Source organism: Rhea pennata, chromosome 6 (genome assembly GCF_028389875.1).
Source record: "Rhea pennata isolate bPtePen1 chromosome 6, bPtePen1.pri, whole genome shotgun sequence".
NCBI classification, from domain to species: domain Eukaryota; kingdom Metazoa; phylum Chordata; class Aves; order Rheiformes; family Rheidae; genus Rhea; species Rhea pennata.
In genome coordinates this window covers 44,197,393-44,217,640 of record NC_084668.1, presented here as the reverse complement: position 1 = coordinate 44,217,640, position 20,248 = coordinate 44,197,393, and the positions used below count along the sequence as shown (strand labels likewise).

General features: G+C 37.5%; 1 protein-coding gene across 1 annotated transcript in view; it reads right to left on the bottom strand.

The window, feature by feature from the left end:
* The window catches only part of PCNT (pericentrin), a 102,035-nt gene that overhangs the window by 80,850 nt on the left and 937 nt on the right, over positions 1-20,248 (bottom strand). The window contains exons 2-10 of the mRNA XM_062578352.1: positions 14,531-14,746; positions 12,448-12,498; positions 11,323-11,502; positions 8,423-8,566; positions 6,590-6,754; positions 3,045-5,525; positions 2,869-2,961; positions 2,447-2,623; positions 1,239-1,494 (exon numbers count right to left, since the gene is read on the bottom strand). Coding sequence (XP_062434336.1) covers positions 1,239-1,494; positions 2,447-2,623; positions 2,869-2,961; positions 3,045-5,525; positions 6,590-6,754; positions 8,423-8,566; positions 11,323-11,502; positions 12,448-12,498; positions 14,531-14,746 — 3,763 coding nt within the window. The remainder of the gene's footprint in view (positions 1-1,238; positions 1,495-2,446; positions 2,624-2,868; positions 2,962-3,044; positions 5,526-6,589; positions 6,755-8,422; positions 8,567-11,322; positions 11,503-12,447; positions 12,499-14,530; positions 14,747-20,248) is intronic.

Here is a 20,248-nt window from a genome sequence, read left to right as displayed (position 1 = left end):
GCACCTTTATTGATCTGCAAGAACCCTGAAAAAGCCCATCAGTCCCCTTCTCCAAGCTTCAAAGTACTGTTAGCTTACAGTGTTGTTTCGAGTTTTTCAGTGGGAAATGAGAATCCAGAGACCCCAAGATGGTGCCAACTACCCAGCTAATGGTCAGTTAGAGGAAGAAATTTAATCCAAATTCTAAGATAGAGTGTCCCTACACTCGGGCAAACTGGGATCATGTCCAATCACCGTTTTCCTAAAAAAAAAAAATTCCCAGTTAGTTCTCCTGCATCACCTATTTTCAGATTCTCTGAGTCCCCGCATTTAAGCACAATGGCTACATTCACATAAAGTTAAGTGGCCAAAACACATATAAACAGCTTTGATGTTGAGATTTGTTTCCAGACCTCCTCCTACTTTCAAATCCCACTACGTCATCAGTTCACTGTATTACTGGTGGAAAAAAGGTGCTTTTCTATTTTGGGTCAGAAAAATATTCTCTGCTTTTCAGGAAAGGACAATCGAAGAAAATTTTTCTTCAAGTTTTCTTCAGTAAATTAGAGATTGGAGGAAGGTGAGACCTGCACCAAAAATTCCTGTTCAGTGTCAAGATCGGCCATAAAGATCAGAAGAGATGGTCCCATGATTTGGAAAGAGAAGACTGTCCCAAACAATGCTAAGAGCACTGGCAGCAGGCCTTAGTACTATCAAGTGCATTTTTTTCTTGGTGAGGTCAAAATAAATCTTAGGTCAAACATTTCACCAAGGACACCTGGCTGCATGCTCTTACTGAGCCTTTCAATTCCTTGAAACTTTTTCCTACTTTTGAAACCATTCAAGCAAGCCAGGAAGCATTTAGGTATTTTGTCAGAAACACAACATTGAAGAACACTGCAGACTAAAGGCTATAAAAGTCCTAAAGAAACACAGGAGAACTCTACTCTTCACATTGATGAAACTCTTTGGGAGAACACCACCTAACACCTCCAAAAAACAACTAGTCCACTGTACTGCTGTTTTGCAGAGGTCACAACAACACGCTCATGTAGTTGGAAAGGAATTAAATTAGGTCTGGACAACTACTTTTTTCATAAGCCACACACTTTTGCACAGGCCAGTCTGGACCCTATCCTTATTCATGGCAATGCCAACTCTCCCTCAGAAGACCAGCTTTACACCAAGATAAAACCTGTAGATGAAAAAAGTACTTATGGGGTTTCAATTTCTAGCCCAGTATTCCCATATTTTAATACCTAATTCTTGCTGATGCTTCAGCTTAAGTTCTTCTTTTTCCTTCAAACATTGTTCTTTAATCTTCTCCAACTCCAGCTGATGGCGGCTTTGCAGAATTGCTACTTCCTGAGCACGCTTATCATTGAGCATCTCCCGTAGTTCCACAAGGGCAGTTTCCTTTTCTTTTCTCAAGTTAGATTGAGTCAGCTCAAGCTGAGATGTGTGCATATTATTTAAGCTTAGGCGTAAAGCTTCCAGCTCAAGGCTGTGCAGTGTCTGTAACGGAAAAGAAAATGTTTCTCATCTTTGCCTTAATAAAATGCATTCATTTTTTCTTCAACTGTTTACAGACCTCTAGGTGTTGCCTTTCTAAATTTGGAAGGCATTTGTTCACGGATGGGAGAGAATCCTGAAAATACTGACGTTTGTTATAGTGAGACTTGCAAAATCTTTTCAGTGCAAAATAAAAGATTTTCCTTACCTGACTCTTCTCCTACAGAATACTTTGCAGTTGTCCATTACCTCACATCTTCAGAACAGAAGACAACCAAACCCCTCCCTTCAATTGGCTGTTAAAATATTCCTCTTATTTGCTATGGTTATAATTTGGTACAAAGTAAAACTTTGAGGTGGTATTGGAAAAAATGGAAGTGAAAATAAAATTCACCATGTCTCATTAAAAAGTGTTGAATATCCATCAGTTAATAAAGGCAACTATAATAGACTGGCCTTCTCAATTCTTAAATGAGCCAAAAATTACACCAATACCTAGTAATAGACCTAAGACTAGTCATATTCTTTGCATTTCAACTTCATGTTAATGAAAGTGCTCAAAACCTAACAAATATTCAGAGGAGAGAAAGTCAAGTTTATATAAGTTTAGTATAAAAGCATTCCTAATTATATTACTGAGATTAAAAAAAAAAATTAATTAAAAAAAAAAAACTTGTTAAACTTACCAAGACACGAAATACAAGAAAGTTCTTTCTTTACCCATCAATTTACATATCAAATTTTATTCAGAATTACTCTTAAGACACTAATTGCAGTAAGAACCCTGGAGAATTACTATAAAAAATATCTACTACCACCCACCAGGGGAACACTCCTAATTCTTCAGTTGCACCATTACATAAAACAGCACACACAGTACGCACAAGGAACAAGGCTGTTATAAAGTAAAGGCTCCAAGTAACTGCTACAGTATTACTGTGTTTCTTTACTATACCTGCGACTGCATCTGAGCTTGCTCAATCTCTGTTTTGTGTGTGGCTTCCATTTGATGCTGAAGTTCATCCAACAGCTGTTGCTGTTCTTTATTTAGGGCAGCACATAGCTCTTCCATTTCCTCTTTGTGTTTACTAATCAGTTCAGAAATTTCACGATCATGCTCTCGTTCATGTACCTGCACAGAACACTCAGATACAGAATTTTCTTAAAAATATAGTTATTTAGCGCTTTGCCCCTCTTACAAGTTATTAAGTCAGAATTCTCCCCTTGCTCCCCTCCTGTCAAAATCAAAGTCACTATGGGGGAGGGGAATTCAATACAGACTTTAACATCTCCAAAATGTTTGTTCTCCTTAAATGACAAACAACACATACAAGATGAGTTTATTTTTCCCAAAATAAATCTGATCATACAACTTACCTTTTTTATTAGAGCAATCTGTTCCTTCCTTTCTTCCTCCAACTTCTGCTGCTTTTCCACTTTCTCCTTTATTTTGGTATTTAATTCTTCTATCTGAAAACAAGGACAAACATTTGCAATGACTACTTCAAGTATTTTGAAATCCCCAAATTCCTGCCACCATCAGGGCTGCCTACCTCTTTCTTGTGTGTCAAACTCACTTCACTAATTTCTTCATGATGTTGAGACTCCATTTTATCAATTTTCTCTTTGTAATGTTTCTCCATCTCAGACTGGGCTTCCTGCATAGCTTGTGCAGACTGAACAGACTCTTGCAAGCTAGTTTCAAGCTCCAACTGAGTTTTCTTCAAATGATCTATTTCTTCAGTCAGCTGCCTTTCTTTCTCATCATATTCAGAACTTTTTGCCTTTATTTCAGTGTTAAGTTTATGAATTTTGGAGTTACTGGAGTTCAGCTTTTCCTCATATTGCAATCTCTCACACTCCTGTACTTCTCTGAGGTTTTTCACCTCAGTATTAAGTTCATGTATATTTTTTTCAAGACTCTTTATGATGCTAACATTCTCTGCTAAGGCTCTTTCTGCTTGTATTAGATCCTGCTCCTTTTCAAATAATCTTTCTGCTAAGGTTGTTTTTTCCTCCACTAAGAGTGTTAATTTTTGTTCTTTACTATTGATTTCAGCTTTAAGTGACTCCTGTTCTTTCAGCAATGTCTCTTCTAATATGGTTTTCTGGCCAAGCAGCTCAGCTATCGTCTGGTTTTTGGCCTTCTGAGCCTCAAGCTGCGTTTGTATTTGATCCCTTTGACTTTGCAAAGCAGCTAACTGACGTCCAAAAAGAGACTGTACTTCGCTTGTTACAGAATCAGAAGCAGTTTTCTGCTCTTGAACTTCTTTCACTAACTGCTCCTGAGTTCGCAATTGCACCATCAACATTTCTCTTTCCTCCTTGAGGTCTTTTACCATTTCTTGCCAGGGCAAGGATTTTGATAGTTGTATTACAGACTCTTCATCACAGTCAGGCTGGCCTCCATCCTGTTGCTTTACTAGAAAGCTTATTCTGTTTTCAAGTTCTTTCTCCTTCTTTGTTTTTTGATCAAGCTCCTTTTCACAACGGGCCCGTGCCTCACGCTCTTCCCTCAGTTCCCCATGCATATCAGAGAGCTCAGTCATTACTTTTTTCCATTTATCAATAGCTTCTTGGGTCTCCTGATGAGACTTGTTCAAGGCTGCTTCCTTCTCATGGAGCTGCTCAGTTAGCTTCACACATCTCTCTATTAAACAAATGTTCTCATCATCCTTTACATCGTCATCATCACTTATTTTATGTTGCTGCAGGGGGCTACCTGACAAAAATGAAACCATGGCTTCTGCTTCCATCTCAGTCTCTTCAAAAGTCCCTTGAGCTAAACTGCTAGGGTGTGTTTTCTCACCAGGGCTGAATTTTAATAAAAGCGGAACGAAATCTGTGCTGGGTTCTAAAAGCATATTGCTGTCTAACTCGCATTTACCTTCTTCAATGGCATAACCTTCAGAATTGTCTGACGTGTATGACTGTTCTGGTCTCTCTGTGGAGACAAGATATTTAGCCAATAAGCCTTCATCACTGGTAAAAGAACCTAGTTCTAACAAATGTTCTTCAGACAGGCTATCAGCTTCATAACTTTCATTTTCACTATTCTTTTCGAGCTTCTTTAAATTCTTAACTTCTAATTCACCTCTTAAGGAGTCTACTCCCAAACCATGCTGTGACTCTAGCTCTTCATGAACTAACTCTTCTTCACCTTTAAGCTGGCATGGTTTATTCCGTATCTCTTCAAGATCTGCTCTCTGCAATTCTGACACCTCTTGCAAAATTAGTTTTTCTTTCATTTTCATAAACTTTCTATTGTAGACAATCTCTTGCCTTAAGTTTATGTTTCTTTCAGCCTCAATATGTAGCTTTTCATTTAATTCCTGGATGAAAGAATTGAGTTTCTGGATCTCTTCATTCAAGCACTCTTTTTCTCGTTTATATCGCTGGGCTTCCTTGACCTGTTCTTCTGCATCAGAAAGCTGGGATTTGAGGCCAACAATTAAATCTTTGTATTTAATTTCAGTTTCAGATTTTTCTCTCTTGAAATCTTCCAGATGGTTTTCCAGCTTTTCTCTCAAATTTTCTTTATGTATTTCAGACTCTTGAAGCCTATTATTTAAGTCAATTATTATGACATTCAAATTCTGAATGTCCTCCTCAGAATTCAGAGCAGAGAGTTCTTTTTTTAACTGTTCAAGTTCATTCTTGTATTTTAAAGTCACTTCTTCCTCATATACCTGCTTGGCTTTTGCAATCTCATTTCTGTGGCATTTCTCCAGCTCAGCCCTCAAACTCTCTAACTGTCTACAAGTATCCTTTTCATGATTCACTTTGAGTTCTTCAATACGCTGCTGTTCTTTCATTTTGGATAAGGATATTTCATTTTTTAACTCTGTTATTTCTGAGTCCCGGAGAGATAGAGTATGTTGTAGTACAGATAAGCTAAATCTTTCTGATATCAGTACATCCTGAAGACTTTTTATACTTTCTTCTTTTTCTTCTACGGTTTTATACAGTTGCTGCATTGTATCTTTCATACTCTCCTCCATTTGGGCAAGCAGATTTTCTTTATCTTTGGTATTCTTAAAAATAAAATATTACATATGAAATACACAATTGAAATATGACATACTGTAATTTCCCCAAAACTCCAGCTTTTATTATCTCTTCACAGGTAACTTTTACCCTTAAATGCAGAGTATTTCACTGGCCTAGGCAACTGGATTTTTTAAACATGTCCTTGAGAGTGAGAGGCTTTTAACTACAGCATTGATGGTTCTGGGCCTAAACAAAATCAGATTTTCTCAGCTATTTTTCATATATCTTACTAATTAGAATCCCTATGAAATCTGCTTCTAAAGAAAAACTTTTTTCATGACCATATCGTCACTGCTGGTCAGAGTTAGCATCAAATTCTAAATGCATATTATGACTGCTCTACATTTAGAATTTTTAACTTGAAGATTATTTCTTTATTTGTAGCACTTGTTTCTGGAGTAAGTACATCAAAATATTCCTAGCATTTCACTCTGTTTTGGATCTGAAACAAATATGCTTACAGGTACAGTTAAGTTTTGCTCTCAGATAAGCATTTTGGGTAACCATTCAAACACAACTGTAGAATTATTAAGTGATGACCCTCTGTTTATACAGCAGCTTTCATCCTACTGGAATGCTATGCCTCTGACATCTCAGTTACATTCCCACATGCATCTGTTCAATAAACACTGCAAAGGAGCTATTTCTGACTGAAATTTCTTAACCTTATACGAGAGTCTAGTACAGTGGTAAAGACATCCCATTCTGCAACAGAAATGATAACAGAATGGAATAATTTCAACACATAACAGTAAGCCAGTTTTAAACAACCAGAACTGAATCCTTCTTACAAAAAAAAATCTTAAATTTTCAGTAGTTACTTTGCCTAAGCTGGACAAACATCTTCAAAAGACCAGATTTTAATATCATGTTGAAGAAAAAATTTAGTACTCATTCAGTACTGAAGTATCAATGCTACCTCATGCAAAAATTAAAATGTTCTATATATTCTCCTCTTCCAAAAGGAGCCATCTTGGCTTACAAGTTCACGACAAAAAGCTAATTACTTAGAACTCATAACTATAAAGAAACTTTAAAGAGCTTTTACCTTTTGAGAAGACTCAAGCTGTAATTCCAAGTCACGTGCTTTCTGACGCAGCATTTCCAAATGTGTACTTTGCTCTTTGAGACAGTTCTGAAACAAGGTCACCTGGTGCTGGGCTTCCAATACTTCATTTTTTCGAGGGCTTTTATTCCTCAGCATCTCATTTGCCTGAACACATAAGTGTATTCAGTCAGAAGTATGTTTACACCAGAATAACTCATACACTGACCTTCCTGTATGCTTAACATATACTGTATTCATTTAATACAGATTTACTCTTTCATTTTCAAGGAATAAGACTCTTCCTCAAAAGTCGTTTCATGTTTGAAATATTATTATTTACCATAAAAATATAAATGTTAGATAATTCACACTTACGAAGCCCCAAAAATAAAGTAGGACTTCCAATGAGCTGGGCATTCTGGTAAGAGGCCAATAAACAAAATAAGTCTTTTCTCCAAGGTATTTACAATCTAATACCAAAGGGTTTCTTGCCCCTCAACTCTTCTCAAGTTAAAAGAACTTCTCCCACTTTTTTTTAAGCTCTAGGGATAACAGAGAAAAGTGTTTTACTCATTTTTAAATTAACATTTTCTAAAAATGTTACTAAAACCAAGAAGATAAATATATTTAAGATGGTATTTGTTCTTTCATCTGATATCAAAGTTGTAATTATGCTTCCACAAATGATTTGCATCACACTACTAGCCTTTATTTAGAATACACCTGAAGTGCAATCTAGAGTCTTTATAATTGTCTTCAGTGGCTTATGGAGCAAATCTCAACAATCATCAACTGGGAGCAAATCCCAGCAAACATCTGTAGAGTAAGTCTCGCTATTACAAAGTACTTTGTCAATAGCATTCAGAACTGCACAGAAAAAGCAGTATTTCTTTCCCTTTTCCAAAGTAAGAACTCCATTGTGCAGAGGATTTGTTTCCAAGCATAAGTAACAAAACCCTATACTCCTTTAAGGTTTTGTTTTGGTTTTGTTTTTTTTTAAAGCACCCATTTCTTAGCTGGACATTTAAGACATATAGCCCCTCCTACTCTGATTCTTACCTTGCAAACCTGACAAAATCAGTAAATATTATTCTTTGGTATACACAACAAGGCTCTTAAAAAACAAAAATAAAGATATTCGGAGAGAGAGGAGCTACTGCAACACTGAAGATCATGAAACGGGATAAAAAAAGAAAATTAAAGTATATGAAAGGATGTAGAATATGACAACATATAGGGTTTCAAACCGACAGTCAACTTATCAGCAAAGCAGGTTCCTGTGCATCAAAGGAGCTACATCAGCTGTCTTTCAGTTACTTTAAATCATCTTCTTTGAAGCAAGTCACTTTTAGCTCTGAGAAATACAAGGTAGAGTATATAAAAGGCAGCTGTAATACCTCAGCTGATACACAGTCACTTGTTATGCTGAAGTAAACTGATCAGAAATAAGTCCATACTACTATAATGACTTCTGTGTACAGATCCCAAGCTACTATCAATATTGGGTAAAATTCCCTAACAAAAGCTAAACTGATGCACCAAAAAGTGCAGTTATCTCCTGAATATTTCACAGCAAGTTAAGCAGCAAATGTAAAGATGTCTCCAGGACTTCTGTATAGCAACTGCAGAAAATTCTGCCTTGCACTAATATCATTTTCACAGCTGCACTGCAAACTGAATTTTTGTGAAACATCAAAAACAAGAAAGAAGAGTCATGTATTCTTTAAGAAATATGTGAAAGGGTCAAGATGTACACTAGAAGTTTTCATGTTTATGTTCAAAACCTATTCTTGTTCACTTTGTAAGGAAATAAAAATTACAGAAGGGTCACACCTGATGTAACTGAAGTTGTAAACTATGGATGTCATCAGCTACATGTGCAGCCTCTTCCTGGAGGTCATTGCGATCCTTCCTCGCCTGTTGAAGGCTGCTTGTTAGTTTTCTTATGACTTCATTCCGTTCCTGGACGGCAGTTTCCTACATGAATCACAAAAAGTGTACCTTTAAAACCAAAGTATATTAGGAGCCCAATAGGTTTTATTAAAGCAAAGCTGTTACAGTCTATAGTTGCACTGAAGTTTTAATGAACTTGCTCTATCAGAACAGAAATATTTCTGTTAAAACATGAAGGTAGGAGTGAGGAAAGAAATCTTCCACCGATTTCAAAGAGAAGAGGAAGATAATCACAAGTGATTTTGTTTTAATCAAATAGGATTTGATAACGAACAGGAAAAAATAATTTAGAAATTTCATGGCTCTTACTGGCCTACAAGTAATCATTTTTCTACAGGAGATAATGAATCTTTATTACCCCTAAATTGTATCCCATTTGTCAGTTCATCCCTTCAGTCATGTGAAAGAAAGCTAATAAGATGGGATACATTAATCCTATTTCATGTTAATCACATTAACCTTTTCAAATTATTCCTCACTGACAGGAAGTATCTTTATTGTTGATTTTTTCTTTTAGGACTAGAAAACATCTAAATAAAGAAGCTACTATTTTTCTAAAGTACCTGAAAATTTACCGTAATTTAGAAATCCTGGAAAGAGGGAATTCAAAATACTTTTTTAATGTTTTGGAGGAGAAGAAAGGTCAGTTTAACAAAGTTTAACTTACCTTGTTTAATCATTTGCCAAAACAAAAAGTACAGATATCTTACATATACTCATAGTGTAAATGATCACAGTGAGGGGGGGAAAAAAAGAGAGAAAAAAAAGAAAAACATCTTTAGAAAGAAAGAATTGTCATCCAATCTGAGCCTTTAAAAGGAACCCAGCTGCTTCCAGGAAGTGGATTTAGAGCTATAACAACACTGGTATTTCAATGAGCATTTCCTGTTTAATAGTTTGAACAATACTTGATAAATACTGACCTTTTATGTAGCTTTATTTATTTATATCACTTTCTCCACTAAGAAGAAAAATTACTTTGGACCTGTTTGTAGAATAGTTAAATGGCCTAACTAGGCGATCTTTTTCCTCAGTAAGGCAACTTTGACACCTAGTCACTGGACATACCATATTCAACTTGGCTTACAATGACTGAACCTTTAGAGAATCAGTCTTACTATAAATGGAGGTAGTCCCATGCTTATCCCTTGCCTCAGTGTATGATCAATTAACTACTTTCCATCATGAAACTTGGTCCTTTGTGGCTTTTAAAGTTTTCTCTGTAAAGGTCCACTCTCAAATACAGCTAAACAGAACTTAGTAGTAAAGCTATCAATAAATACCCAAACATTTATATAGAAAAGAAATTATGCAGGCATTTTATAAAAATTTCTCTAAAATAAAACTAATTCAAATTCATTCAGGTTTGATTCAAGTGATACAAAGTTCGGGATACAGATTGGTGAAGGGAGAACTTAAGCACTGCTTCTACAGGGTCTAGACAATCTCAGAATGGTTGAGGTAGGAAGGGACCTCTCGAGATCAACTGGGTCAACCCACCTGCTCAAGCAGGGTTAACTAGAGCACGTTGCCCGGGACTGTGTCAAGACGGCTTTTGAATATCTCCAAGGATGGAGACTTCCCAATCTCTCTTGGTAACCAGTGTTCAAGCAGCTTCACAGTGAAAAAGTGTTTTCTGATGTTGAGATAGAATTTCCTATGTTTCAGTTTGTGCCCATCTTGTTACAGGGCACCAGTGACAAGAGTCTGGCTCCATACCCTTGACACCCTCCCTTGAGATATTTATCTCCATTGATAAGATCCCCTTAAGCCTTCTCTTCTCCAGGCTAAATAGTCCCAACTCTCTTGGCCTCTGCTCACATGAGAGATGTTCTACCCCCTTAATCATCTTTGTGGCCCTTCGCTGGACTCAATCCAGCAAGTCCATGTCTCCTGCACTGGGGATCCCAGCACTAGACACAGTATTTCAGCTGTGGCCTCACCAGCGTTGAATCAAGGGGAAGGATTACTCCCCTTGAGCTGCTGGCAATGCTCTGTCTAATGCAGCCCAGGATATCACTGGCTGCCTTTGCAATTGCTAGCTCATAATCAACTTGTCATCCACCAGGACCTCCAGGTCTTTCTCTGCAGTTTTGCTCTCGAGTAGGTCAGCCTCCAGCCTGTATTGGTGAAGAGGTTATTCCTCCTCAGGGGCAGGACCCCATGCTTCCCTTTGTTGAACTTCATGAGGTTCCTTTCTCCGCATTACTGAGATCCCTCTGATGGCCACACAACCCTCTGGGGTATTAATCACTCCTCTCAGTTTTGTGTTATCCACAAATTTGCAGAGGATGCACTCTTGTCCCTTCATCCAGGTCATTACTGAAGAAGTTGAATAGGACTGGCCTCAGTATCAACCCCTGGGGAACACCACTAGTAACTAGCATCCAACTGGACATGGTGCCACTGATCACAACCCTCTGCACCTGGCAATTCAGCCATTTTTCAATCCACCTCACTGTCTGCTTATCTAGCCCATAATTCCTTGCCTGTGAGGCTGTTACAGGAGACAGCGCCAAAAACCTCACTGTAGTCAAGGTGACCAACATCCACTACTCTCCCCCCATCCACTAGGCTAGTCATCTCATTGTGGAAACCCATCAGATTGGTTAAGCACAATTTCCCCTTCATAAATCCACACTGAATCCATTGCTAGTACATTTTGAGAAGATGAAATATCCTTCCATAAAACAATAGTTTGTTTTAATTCTACAAATATTTAGGAGACGAGACTTAAAATAAGTAATACTATCCCTATTATCCAATTTTATGAAACATACCTGAAGATGCATAGAGTCGCTATGCTGGGTAAGTTGCTCTTGTAGCTCATTCATCTGTGTAGTGAGTCTTTCAACTGCTTCCTGTTTCTCCAGAAGTTTGTTTTCTAGCTCAGCTATTCTAGTTTGACACATCTTACCATCAAGCTGACTGCATTCTGCAGCAGAATTTATTGTAGCTTTCTTCATTAAAGAAAAAAACTGTATTTATTCATCAAGAACAATATACCATTTCTATTTTATGATTACTCTGAACATAAATTCAGTTGCAAGCTTATAATCTAGGCTTGGTTTAGTTTAAAAAAAATCAGCATCTAGATTTGAATCTAATATCACTATTATACACTAAAGCCTTAATTCTTAAAAATTTCAAATATTTCTCAGAGGTCATACAGTTTCACATGATAATTTAATGGGCAAATGTAAAATATGGAGAGGAATGGTTTGATTCTATAGCACCAGATTTTTGCAAAGTCCCATTCTGACACATTTGGGGATTTAAACTTACAAGTTTTAAATGAGGGGGGGTAAAATACTACCAAAATTAAATAAAGTTTTGTGTCTTTCTAGGCTGACTGTTCCCTGGGCCAGCCGTAACACAATAATAATGAAAATTTTTTTGATTTAACATTAAACTCTAGCATAATTAGCCAATTGCAAATAAATATTAGCAACATACCATGTGAAAAATAAGTTAGCTTCAATGGCTTTTACCAACAAAACAGGAACCAAGAACTCTAAAAAGTTCCTCTAACCAATCCTTTGAGTCCTTAAGAGCAATATCATTAGAATTCTCTTATATCTTGTATTTCATTTTAAATATTTTTTGTTTTTAATGCCTGAAATAATTAAGAAATAAACCCTCTTTTCAATTACAAATATTCCAATCTCTGGACAAGACCTCTGATTTCAGTAAAAATACCACTCTTACCAATCAATTCCTCAGCTAATGATACACGTAAATACAAGCTTTTAGACTTCAACACAGTGAGATGATACCACTTTTATCACATGTATAATAACAATCCTCTATGACTAAACCATATATAGCATTTTGCTAACTGGCTATATCCTTTTATCACATATATATCAGCATCTGTTACTAAACATATTTTCTTTTACACTTACCTCAGCAGCATGATCATTGAGTACATCCCAGTTGGAAAAATTAGCACTTCCCTGTCAAGTAAACAAATAAAACAGCCACTAAATCATGGCCATTTTTGAGATGCATACGGAAAATCAGAATCATTTGGGAAATACTCTAAGCAGCCAGGTCAGAAAAGCCCATACTATCAGAAAATATAACGAAAAAGAGAGGGAGGGAGACACAGATATCTGAAACTCAGCTCATCCACAGTCAAAGGAAATACATGCAGAAGTTTTGAAATTGCTATTAATGCCTATTCAAAGATTTAGTGCTATGTCTCACCATTGAGATTCGAGATTTTAATCTTTGGCTTTTATGGCTTGCAAATTCAATTAAGCACTCTTTAACTTACTACTGAATATGAGTCAATAATTTAACAGACTGAGACAATTTAATGAATATGCTAAAAATCATTCAAACAATTATGTAAGCAACAGCATTTTCTGATGCACACACTTAATGTAGCATGGTATCTCAAAAGATATTCACTCTTATGAAAGCCTCGGCAATACTGACACAGATGACTGCAGTGCTATTTAGAAAAGTCAAATCATAGCCCTTTCAGTATTTTGGATCTTCACTAAGTACTTTCCAATGACCACTGTCTCCCTAGGGATGCCATAGTATTTCTACCTGTGTAACCTATACAGCAATTCCATTCACTTTACAAACAGGCTATTTTGACAAAAGTTCTCCAGAAGCATTAAGTAATTTTGTAAAATTAAGGTTCACATGAAAGTAGCAAGAACACCAATAATGATTCTAACATTAGGTGATAAAATATTGGATGCTTTTTTTCAGTGCAAGATAGCTTAGCATGCAGTTTCATAAAGGCCGTAGCAAAGCCACAGCTACATTCAAGACATCCTGAAAGCATTAGGCTACCCCTGCTATAGAAAGGAGGACCACACATATAAATGGTATCCTAAAATAATTCAGGTTTCTGAACACACTACTCTCCGACGCTACTATTTATTATATGTTGTGAAACCGCAAGAACAGTTGGAGAGCTGGTTTTTGTGCAGAAGGGCATCACCTCCCCAAAATGAAGGTATCATGTGAATAGACTGGGAAACTACTTTTTAAACAAACTCTCAGACTAAGATAGCTCTAGCTTGTTGTTGCTAGAGAGATGCCTGGTACCTTCTGCAGTTTCTCAAAGCATTAGCCAACCTCTTCTGAAGCAAATGAGATTCCTATAAAAATACTATGCAAAGCTATGTTTTGTTTGCTTCTACTGCAGGGAGAGGGGGAAGACAGGGAGGGAAAGTGTGTTATGTGACTATCTACTCCAAAACTTAAAAAAAAAATAAAATATATATATATATATCTTGCTTGTAAGCTGAAGCTGGAAAGCAACCATTTAATTCAAATCGTTACATCCATTTGTCTGTTAGCAGCTGCCTACTAATCACAGGCATCACAATATACGTCTATTAACATGACTACTGGGTCACTTGTATAGGATCACAAGTAGAAACACACTGGAATACATCGGGCACAAAAAGAGACTCATTAAAAAAAAATTGGCACAGAACATAACAATGTCTGTGCTGGCTTTACAATGGTTACAGTACCTACTTAAAGCATCCTGGAACAACTTTCCCTCGCCCCCTCCCCCCCGAAAATTTTAAGTATGTTTGAGCCAGCAAAGCAATACAAAGTCAAATAAATGTTGCATGCTATGAAGTCATGGCACTTTCACTCATCTACTACACTTCTCAAACTGGATTTGCCACTTCACAGAATCACAGCCCCAGAATCAGAAATCTACCAATGGAAAACTTCATAGAAATGAAAGGTGAAAGACCTCAATTTAGCAGGCTAATAGCAGACAGTTTCCTGACAACAGGTCTGTCATTCCATATAATGGAAGCTCAATTTCTGACAAAACCTTCAGTTTTTTCAATTACTTGGATCATTTTGGAAGAGAATTTTTTATTACAAGAGAAAATGCACCAGTTTACTTATTACTAATAACGAATTAAGCAAAACAAGCATCTGAAATACTTGCTATCTGTAGAGAGAGTGAAGTGAAACACAAGAAATATTAAGATTTACCTCTGTCTCTACTGTTGTCTCTAGTAGATTCGTGTCTTCAGCCTCACTCTCTATATCCTTCCCAACATCTGGAAGAAAGTCACAGTCCTGCGCCACTAGTGCGTACTCTTCCTTCGGAACGTCATGCGTGTGGACAGACGAGCCCTTCCTCTTCGCCGTCTTTTTCTGCGACTGCGTGATGCCACTTTTTGTTTTTCGCTGTCTGAAGTAAGCAAGCTGTGCAGAAAAGATTGGAAGAGGTAGAGGGAGAGGTAAGTGAGAAAAAGGTAGCAGGACCACAAGATTAACACACTCATGGGTGACAAAGAATATCCTGACTTGATGAAATATGTACATCTGCAGAAAAACTGCTTTATCTTCCTACTTTCTGCACATTCAGTATCTTTACTAGATAACTGCACAATTAATCAAGAAATCCCCCACCAGTACTAAAGACTCATTTCAATACAAGAATCAAATTTTACTCAGTGAAACTTCCTGTATCAATGACAATTCAGAATTATAGCAAGGGAGATTAGTAAAGGAATGAGTTGTTCATATACTAGAATCATGGAAAAAAAAAAAAAAAAAAGAGTTGAGCCATATTACAGTCTTTCTGCAAGACTGGCAAAAACAATAACCCCTTAGAAATGTATCTAAATAAATCTTTGCCAGAATAAGCGTTAAGATTAAAATTAACGGAAGTGAGTCCTCATGCTCCTTCCCTGTCACCCCCTTAAGAGAATATAGCAAAACTTCCTAGCCAAAAAGCAGACTGTAGTACATAAATAGAAAATTAATTAAGCCAGGTCATTTTAATTTCTTCTGTTGAAGAATTAGATGCTCTACTTTATCAGAGTATCACAGCTCTGTGAAGCACCTGGGACTTGCAAAGAATGTCACTGACAGAATTATTACCTAACTTTCCTTAGCACCTTAAACAGCTTAAAGAGGATTATCTTATTTTCAACCCTAGTATTGTGTTTAGGCAGCACTTCCAACTAACATCTCAACTGCAGCACTAATTCTAAGACATCCTTCTAATAGCTGAAAAGCCTTCTCCAAGGTTACAACCATGGGCCATCAACTACACAGTTAAAATGCCCTTGCAATGAAATAAAACATACAGTCAAAATGACAACAGGATGCAAACATTCACAAATGCAAAGTTCCACCTGCAATATACATGCGAATCAATTGCTTCATAGTTTGGTTTTGCTGTAATATAGCTACAATGCAAAAAGAAGTCTCACTGACTTCTTTTCATTCAACTTGTGAAAGGGATTAATTTGGGTCCTTCCCTGTTACACGCCAGTTTCATTACAGAAGATTCTAATCGCCAGCTCAGCTCACAAATATACATTTACATACTACTACACTGAACAGCCAGTTTAAAGTGTTTTTTGCAGACAGACAGACATCAGATTCCTACATCAGCCGTTAAGGTGTTTATGTACAAATAACTTACTATTTTAAAATTAACTTCTATGGTTCCTGTAGTTATCAATAGTGAATGCAGATTAAACAAAAAAAAATGCCAGGTACCATGTCTTCCAGCATAAAAAAAGGAATAGAACAGTAATAAAATTGTAATGATACAAATGCTATTCTCTGAAATCAGGTGTTAATTCCAGCACTTACTGATGACATTATTTATCAAAAATAGCTATTACACTAATTAACTAGATGACATGGGGAAAGGGGGCAGGAGAAAACCTAAAGAATAACAGCAAGTAGAGGAAGATGTTCAAGCTGGACAAAACAAGAATAGGAGCAAAAAAGGTCAGAAAAGATGGGAAACAAAAAGGCAGAAAGAGTGGTCACTCTACAGGGCAGTAAATGACTTTGTGAAGTGAGATCAAGTAAGATATTTCACATTAAAGTACTAAAACCTGCCATGACTAAACACCTATACAAGTAAGAATTTTTAAATGCATGACTCAAAAGAAAAAAAAATCCTATTTTACCTTGTCAGTTCATATGTTCTAATTATATAAGTTGTATGTGTGTATTTCATAGAATCATAGAATGGTAAGGTTGGAAGGGACCTCTGGAGATCACCTAGTCCAACCCTCAGCATAGCCCCATATGGGGATTGAACGGGCATTAGCAGCACCACTGTCTAACCAACTGAGCTAAATCTGCCCCCAATATATGTGTGCAAATATATGTATATATACGTATATACGTGTGTGTATGTATGTACGTACATCATGCAAATACTACCAACTAATCTAAAATTCTAAGGAATTACCTGGAGAAAGGAATTTGCTGGTCCACAAAAGGTTTCTGGAGTCAAACATACTGCAGATTTATGGGATCACTGGATGGTGAAAACTGCAGTTAGGGGCAGCAGCAAGTTTCCGAAGTTTTTAATCAACTACATGAATTCAAGTAGCATGCGAAAGTACTATCAAATACACAGACAGTGAGCCAACAAGCAGCAGCACATATGAACATCATGAAAGAATGCCAATTCTCCCCCATCACAGAGAGATTCCCTCATCCCTCTCAGTACAACACAAGGACATTTGGAACACAAAGCATCCTAGGCCCTTATGATGGACCCAATTCTCAGTTTGCTTTCTGACAGCATGGACTAAAATAAAAGCTTCACTTTAGCCTTGAAGATGATGGGCAAGTACAGTACACTGCACAGAATATCCTCCCTTTCTGCAGCTACCACTGTATTTAAACTTCATTTCTACAGGACTGATCATTTTAAAATGGCAATTGCAAGACACTGCTAAACTGGTATGGCCAGCACCACATGAGCATCCTAAAACTGGAAGAACAAGCCTACCAAGTTTTGTCCCCCTTTCTGATGAACTGCCATGGTGACATCCTTCTTTCACAATACTCCCATAAGACCAGCCCCCGAGGGGCACTTGCCAGCAGACAGGAATGCTATAGCAAACACTGTGCAGTTCAGGTCTCCCCAGTCTACCTCAAACAACATCTGCTTCTTGATTTAACACTCTACATGTTTCAGAAATTACTACTAAAACAACACCCACAGAAAATGCAACAGAGCGGAACATCACATCAGCATGCAAAAAGAAACAAATGATTCCAACGAATTTTAGTCTCTCTCTTAGATACAGTGAACATAAGCAAGAAGTGCTCTCAAACAAACCAGGAACCAATTTCTAGAGTTTCTCAAACTGATGACAAGCAGGAAGCTTCTCTGGGAAAACATACACTCTTTTTGCAAGTTCCTACTATGTTAAATGCAGGAATAGCAAAATCTTCTGATACGTCAGGTACAGCACATACATGTCTGTAACTAGAGGCACAGCCAGTTAACATACTTTCTAGCTAACTTAAAAAATAACAGATGTATCTAAGCTAACAGGTCTAAATTGAAAGAACCATCTTCCATTACCCACAAATAAGGCTTTCTCTTCAAAGCACAAATCTGTATTATTAAAAAAAGAAAAAAAAGCAGTAGCACTGAGCACTTGCTTTTCATTATGTTTCTCAGTTATTAACTTGGCTGTTATTACCGTTATACAGTGATAGCTTTAAATACTTTTTAATAACAAGTTTTTATTCCTATATGAAAAAGAATAATACAAATATTATTTTAAAGAGGAAAAGTCACATTATATCCCTTTCCCTAGTCATTATTTAGCAGATTGAAAATCTAAGGATGCCAAAGACAACAAAATTAAATGAATATACAAGTCACACCTCTAGATTCACGTAGTATCCGAACGCAGTGATCTAACCTAAATCTGATAATTACAACACTGGCCCTGTGACTAGCCATGCACTCCTGCCCCTTGCCATTGTGAGCACTCATACAGCAATGCAGTGAGATGCTTCAGGGAGCTGATCCAGCTGCAAAACGAACATTTTTGTGGCAGTCCAGATACGGTCCTTATGTCGCAGTAGGCCTGCATCACAGGAAGATAATACTGTACTAGCTCACTCTTGTCTCACTCTCAAAATCATATTTGTATTCTTGAGGAGGACAGTGAAAGAAAAAGAAAAAAAAAAAGAGAGAAGTGGTTGCTTCTACTGCTCTACTGTTAAGAGCCTTCAAAAAATAGAGGGCATCCAAAGGAAGTTTCTGAAGCAGTTTACAGTCCTGTAATGCAAATACTCAGCATGACTACATTCTTCTAGACCTTCTACCAAAGGTCTATTTATTTCAGTAGTGTGCCCAATATTCATCTATTCTAGAAGTTTGCTCTTCAACAGCAGGTATCTAAGGGTGTAAGAACAGGACAAGCACATAGCCGTATGTAGCAGAAACCGGATGAGCATGCTGAAGAATCTGCAGCTCACATGTTTGGCTTCCAAAGCTAAACATAATATCTGTGTGTTTAATAAGCCCCAACGGATTTTTCTTCCATTAATTTGTCCAGCTGTTTTGTGAAAATCTTCTGGGACTCACAATCCGCTAGCTAAATAATGGATCTCAGTGACATTTTTGTAAGTAGAGGAAGCACTATATCTACCTCTGCCTTCCTAAACTTTTTCTTCTCCTCTCTGAATATCAGGTATATGATACGATGTCACAGCAATATTGATAGGATGTTGTGGGAGCTAATGATTTTTTTTTTTTTTTTGTAAAGTACAACACATTTTGCATTTGGGGGCAGGTTTAGCTCAGTTGGTTAGTGTGTGGTACTGCTAATGCCAAGGTCACAGGTTCCATCCCCGTGTGGGATACGCTGAGGGTTGGACTAGATGATCTCCAGAGGTCGCTTCCAACCTTACCACTCTATGATTCTATATAGTTTAAAAAAATCCAAGATGCAAGACTGACACTGTACACATAACTTGAAATGTAATGCAAGTCCTTACTTTTTCCAATGGCAAACAACAGCTGTACAACAGGTGGGAATTAATAACTTGTTCAAGGCAAGCGTATCATATTTTTCTAACCAACTATAAACAGATCCTGTTCTTAGAGAGAGTTTTACAAAGAAAATGTTCATAGAAATCCTGCCACAGCTAATCTAACTTCGCAACCTGAAGAACTCCTGCTCTTTCTCATTCCTAATCCAAAAAGTAACCACGCAATCCTTCTCCAAGAGGAGATGGTGTCCATATGTGTTAAGATGTGTTAAGGTAGAGAGAGTAAGCTATTGAGGAACTGCTGAGGGTACAGCAGGGAACGTGGCAACTGTGACAGCATCTAGGTGGGACAGGCCAGGGATGGAGGAGCTGTCCTGCTCACCATCAGACTGCTTCTGTGCAGCTCCAGCCACAACCCATGCTCCCACCAATAACGTTCCCCAATCGTCTTCTACATAGGACTGGATGGATGCAGCTGAACACAGAAGACAGCTGAAAACATGCCTGTAGGAGAACAACCGGGACTAGGCCTAAAGAAGAAGGAGCTGGAGCACTGCCCTCCTAGCTACACCCCCTCATTCCAGTCCCACTAGGATGGGGAGTAGGAGGAACACTGCAGCTGTAGCCTGGGGAGCTTCTGCCTCATTGAGTGGACAATGACCACACTATCACACTGCAATAAATTCCTAGAGGGAACCATGACACTAACAGCCCACAAAGTAACAGAAATGCTGAATGAAAACAAAAAACTGTCATTCCTGATCAGCTTTTTAAATAGCATCATTGCCAAAACAAAGCAGAAATTTCTAAGAGCGTTAATGCATATTAAGCGCTGCCCCTCTAACAGGCAATAACTGCCACCAGAACGTTATCTTTATGCACCAGTCATATCAAACACACTTGGTATACAATCTCACTAAACTGTACATA